This window comes from Bos taurus, chromosome 15 (genome assembly GCF_002263795.3).
Source record: "Bos taurus isolate L1 Dominette 01449 registration number 42190680 breed Hereford chromosome 15, ARS-UCD2.0, whole genome shotgun sequence".
Classification (NCBI taxonomy): domain Eukaryota; kingdom Metazoa; phylum Chordata; class Mammalia; order Artiodactyla; family Bovidae; genus Bos; species Bos taurus.
This window is the reverse complement of record NC_037342.1, coordinates 47657522-47663521: the sequence shown is the minus strand read 5'-3', so window position 1 is coordinate 47663521 and position 6000 is coordinate 47657522. Positions and strand designations below refer to the sequence as shown.

The 6000-nt window shown below is 39.3% G+C and overlaps 1 protein-coding gene across 1 annotated transcript; it reads left to right on the top strand.

The window, feature by feature from the left end:
• Nucleotides 1-285: 285 nt before the first annotated feature.
• On the top strand, nucleotides 286-1373 carry LOC614922 (heterogeneous nuclear ribonucleoprotein A1-like). The gene has a single exon (XM_010812614.4). It carries the CDS (start codon nucleotides 301-303, stop codon nucleotides 1264-1266), a length of 966 nt encoding a protein of 321 aa, XP_010810916.2. The 5' UTR covers nucleotides 286-300; the 3' UTR covers nucleotides 1267-1373.
• Nucleotides 1374-6000: the final 4627 nt, after the last annotated feature.

The window sequence follows — 6000 nt, the reverse complement described above, 5'->3', positions numbered from 1 at the left end:
TTCTTTAACATTTCTTTGTACAGTTCTGATACCTAAGAAATCTTGGACCCTTTCAGATCAAAAGTCTTGGTCCTTTGAAAATCTGTAGACTTGATTCTTGTAGTAACTTCCTGGGCCTGGAAGTAGCATAGTTCTTTATGTTCAGTATAGCTACTTCTTTACTTCTTTCCTCATATTATTTATTATTTCCTCATATTATTCACAACTTGAAATTTCACGTCTTAAAAATATACTATCCTTTCTGCCTGTGGAGGCCGCCGAGAAAGCATCGTTGAAGTCTTCCCTGCCTCCACTGCCATCATGTCTACATCAGAGTCTCCCAAAGAGCCCGAACAGCTGCGGAAGCTCTTCATCGGAGGACTGAGCTTTGAAACTACGGATGAGAGTCTGAGGAGCCATTTTGAGCAATGGGGAACGCTCACAGACTGTGTGGTAATGAGGGATCCAAACACCAAGCGCTCCAGAGGCTTCGGGTTTGTCACATACGCCACGGTGGAGGAGGTAGATGTGGCCATGAATGCAAGGCCACACAAGGTGGACGGAAGAGTTGGGGAACTAAAGAGGGCCGTCTCAAGAGAAGATTCTCAAAGACCTGGTGCCCACTTAACTGTGAAAAAGATTTTTGTTGGTGGCATTAAAGAAGACACTGAAGAACATCACCTGAGAGATTATTTTGAACAGTACGGGAAAATTGAAGTAATTGAAATCATGACTGACCGAGGCAGTGGCAAAAAGAGAGGCTTTGCTTTTGTAACCTTTGATGACCATGACTCCGTAGATAAGATTGTCATTCAGAAATACCACACTGTGAATGGCCACAACTGTGAAGTGAGAAAAGCCCTGTCTAAGCAAGAGATGGCTAGTGCTTCATCCAGCCAGAGAGGTCGAAGTGGTTCTGGAAATTTTGGTGGCGGTGGTGGAGGTGGTTTTGGTGGGAATGACAACTTTGGTCGTGGAGGAAACTTCAGTGGTCGAGGTGGCTTTGGTGGCAGCCGTGGTGGTGGCGGATATGGTGGCAGTGGGGATGGATATAATGGATTTGGTAATGACAGAAGCAATTTTGGAGGTGGCGGAAGCTACATTGATTTGGGCAATTACAACAATCAATCTTCAAATTTTGGACCCATGAAAGGAGGAAACTTTGGAGGCAGAAGTTCTGGCCCCTATGCTGGTGGAAGTCAGTACTTTGCCAAACCACGAAACCAAGGTGGCTATGGTGGCTCCAGCAGCAGCAGCAGTAGCTATGGCAGTGGCAGAAGGTTTTAATTACTGCCAGGAAACAAAGCTTAGCAGGAGAGGAGAGCCAGAGAAGTGACAGGGAAGCTACAGGTTACAACAGATTTGTGAACTCAGCCAAGCACAGTGGTGGCAGGGCCTAGCTGCTACAAAGAAGACATGTTTTAGACAATACTCATGTGTATGGGCAAAAAACTCGAGGACTGTACTTGTGACTAATTGTATAACAGGTTATTTTAATTTCTGTTCTGTGGAAAGTGTAAAGCATTCCAACAAAGGGTTTTAATGTAGATTTTTTTTTTTTTTGCACCCATGCTGTTGATTGCTAAATGTAATAGTCTGATCATGATGCTGAATAAATGTTTTTTTTTTCTTTAAAAAAAAAAATATATATATACTATCAATTATCTATACTTATTGCAGTTTTTAAAGAATTTTGACTTTGAGTACAAAAACTTATCAATATTGTTGATTATTTTAATGTCCATAGAGATGACCCTTTAATAACTTGGTGTGGTAGATTGTATTTTCCAAAGATATCCACAATAATAATATATTCCATTGTCTATGCTTTTCTGTGGGAGAAGGCAATGGCACCCCACTACAGTACTCTTGCCTGGAAAATCCCATGGATAGAGGAGCCTGGTAGGCTGCAGTCCATGGGGTCGCTAAGAGTCGGACATGACTGAGCGACTTCAGTTTCACTTTTCACTTTCATGCATTGGAGGAGGAAATGGCAACCCATTCCAGTGTTCTTGCCTGGAGAATCCCAGGGACGGGGGAGCCTAGTGGGCTGCCGTCTATGGGGTCACACATAGTCGGACACGACTGAAGCGACTTAGCAGCAGTAGCAGCATGCTTTTCTGTAGTGCAAATTTGCCATTCCCACGTTAACAAGTGGAATATAATTCTACTTCTTTTGAATCTGCACTAGACTTAGGGATTCTTTTACAAACAGAACTCAGTGTTAGTAATATTTGAAGCTTCTGAAATTAGACTATAATTTTTTTTTTTTTTTCTGTTTCTAGCTGAGTCTCTTGAAATACTTGACCTTGGTGTGCTCCCTCTTAGAATCCAACTACTATGCAATGAGCATCCCCAGCAACATGGAGAAGTCATGTCTAAATATTCTGGAGGGTGGCCCCAATTGAGACTCCAGTTAACAGTCAGCAACAACTGCCAGTTATGTTGGTAAGCCATCCAGAGCTTCCAGTCCAGCTGAGACTTCAGGTATCTATAGGATCTCAACTGACATCTCTCTGTAATGTATGAAAGACTAAAAGACAGAATTCTTCATCTAGTCAAAGCCAAGCCATAGAACCATGAGAGTAATAATTTGCTATTTTAGGCCAATAAATATGGGAATGGTTAGTCATGAAACAATAGATAAATATTGTAAAAATTGGTAATAAGAAGTATGGAGTTGGTATACAAAAAAGCCTAAAACATGCAGCATTCACTGTGGAATAAGGCAACAGGCAGAAGGTGAAAGGGCCTTGATGAGGCTGTTAATGAAGTCTTGAAAAACAAAGAGAAAATTATTACTAGAGGCTAGAGACAAATGAGTACTATGTAGTTGTAGAAAGTTTGGTAATATCATATTTGCAATACTGTGAAAAACAGAAAATATAACTAATTAACTGATGCATTTGGCTGAGGAGATTTTGAAGTAGAATACCAAAAATACCAACATTATTTTTATGTCACTTATGATAAAGTACAGATAAAGAGTTATAAGCTAAAATGAAAACTTTCAGTGTTTAATCATTGTTAGAGTAAATGCAAAGAAGTCATGACTGTTTGGGATCAAGGTTTGTTTTTTTTTTTTTTAATTACCCACACAACAGTCTTTCCAAATGACAAAGGACTCGCAAAAGAAAAAATGCCCTCAGGGTATAATGTCATCTTTAGGATGAGTCTGTAAGATCCTTTGTTAAGAATACAGAAATATTTAAGGATATGCCTAACAAATCTTTTTAATTAGATAAAGAAGCTTCTAAGAATCTTAATCTTCCCAGAGAAGCATAACTCATGCAAAATCAGGCAGGTGGCAATCTGGAAGACATTTGTGGGTATGACTTTTGTCTAATGGGGTAAACACTAAAAGAGTCATAGAAAATCACAATTTTTAAGACAAAATAGACAGAAGCACTGTCATTTTGGACTAAAAGGGACAAAGTACAAAATTAGAAGGGGATTTTGGGTTTTCAACTTTATTCGTCTGGAAATAGACTGAAAAAAGTATTCAGATGTAAACACACCTTGTTTCTCATTGAAAAGCAAAGGTCATATGAAATATAGAGCTAATTGCCTAAAGGGCTTCCCTGGTGGCTCAGACAGTAAAGAATCTGCCCATAATGTGGGAGACCCAGGTTCGATTCCTGGGTCAGGAAGATCCCTTGGAGAAGGGAATGGCAACCCACTCCAGTATTCTTGCTTGGAGAATTCCAAGGACAGAGGAGTCTGGAGGGCTACAGTCCATGGGGTCACAAAGTCAGACACAACTGAGTGACTAACACTTAACTTAACCAAGAGCTATGGAAAATCATTCCCAGGAAGTAGAAGTGGGTTCTTATGAAACTGATGATACTTACCTTTGAATGGATTTTAAAAAACTACAATGGACTAGTGACTGTAAGACAATTCTCCCAATATTTTACAAATGAATATTGCAGTTATCCTATCTGTATATCACCATGGTGCGTTGCCTGTGTGAGCAGTTGATTTCTTTCCCATTTCTTTACTCCACAGGTCTTGAGAGGAACTGCACTCAAGGATCTATATGCAAGGAACTGAGCTCAAGGAGTCCTATTCACACGTTGTCCTGATTTAAAGGTTGAAATCCCAGACTTTGAACTAATCCCATAATATGAGTGAGATCTGGAAACCTTAGGGAAAAGGTGAATGCATTTTACATGTAGGAGGAGATCATTATTGTGGCCAAAGGGTACGTTGTTGCAGGTTTTATTTTCCCAAAATGGCCAAAACAATATTTTGCATCCCATGTACTTTCACAATATGGTCTGGCTATCAGAGAAGGCAATGGCAACCCACTCCAGTACTCTTGCCTGGAAAATCCCATGGATGGAGGAGCCTGGTAGGCTGCAGTCTATGGGGTCGCACAGAGTTGGACACAACTGAAGTGACTTAGCAGCAGTAGCAGCAGAATTGCTTCAAAAAGTCTAATATAATTCTACTCCGTCTTATCTGGGCTGCCTTAGAGACTTTGGAAAAAAGAATGCAATAGATGTGATGTTTCATGATATCCAAGACTAGATTTTAAGAAATCTTACATCTTCCTCATTGGTGTTACTGTATTTTTGGACATTCTCTCTAGAACACAGACATTATATTGTGAGAATCCCAACCCACATAGAGGGTTTATGTGATTGACAATCTGTCTGAGCTCCTAGTTAATAGCCAGAATCAATTGCATCAATTTTAATGAAACTTAGAAATGACTACAACTTTATAAAAAATCCGATTGCAGTCATTTGTGTGTGTGAGAGAAATCTCAAATGACAATAGCACATATAATCAATAAATCTACAGAATCATAACAGATAATAATAAGTTGTTTTAAGTCACTACTTTGGGGGAGTAGTTTGTAATGTAGTTATAAATAACTGAAAAAATTTTATTTTTAGTACTCTGATTTTTTCTCCAAAACTGTTAACCATTCTACTTCATCTATTTCATTGTTTGGAAATACATTAGAATTTGTGTTTCCATATATATATATATGGAATGTACATATATATATGTGTGTGTGTGTGTGTGTGTGTATATATATATATACATATTCTTCATAATCTAAATTATAGGCATTCAGTTCCTGACCCATTACCTCCTGTTTTCTAATTCACTTTCTCTTGAATCTGAATGCAATAATCCTTCAATTTCAATGCAGTAATAATAAAACTCATTACATTTCATATTGCCTCATTTTTTCCTCCTTCTTACCAGCATGAATTTAAGGTTCATTCCTATAATTACTGTTTGGTACAAATGCTTTCTTCTTTTCACTCTCCTTTACCTAGCATGCATGTGCACATGCACACACACACAATATATTGTGCTTTTTCAGTAACAGGACACTTGTCATTTCTATTCTAACTTCATTGGTTAAAACCAGCCACATGTGAACATGTGTGCTGTCACTCAGTCATGTTCCAACTCTTTGCAACCCCATGGATTGTAGCCTGCCAGGCTCCTCTGTCCATGGAATTTTTCAGGCAAGAATACTGGAGCAGGTTGCCATTTCCTCCTCCAGGGGATCTTCTGGACCCAGGGATCGAACCCAGGTCTCCTGAATCTCCTTCGTTGGCAAGCGAATTCTTTTTTTTTTTTTTTTTCTAATTTTATTTTATTTTTAAACTTTACATAATTGTATTAGTTTTGCCAAATATCAAAATGAATCCGCCACAGGTATACATGTGTTCCCCATCCCGAACCCTCCTCCCTCCTCCCTCCCCATACCATCCCTCTGGGCCGTCCCAGTGCACCAGCCCCAAGCATCCAGCATCATGCATCGAACCTGGACTGGCAACTCGTTTCCTACATGATATTTTACATGTTTCAATGCCATTCTCCCAAATCTTCCCACCCTCTCGCTCTCCCACAGAGTCCATAAGACTGTTTTATACATCAGTGTCTCTTTTGCTGTCTCATACACAGGGTTATTGTTACCATCTTTCTAAATTCCATATATATGCGTTAGTATACTGTATTTATGTTTTTCCTTCTGGCTTACTTCACTCTGTA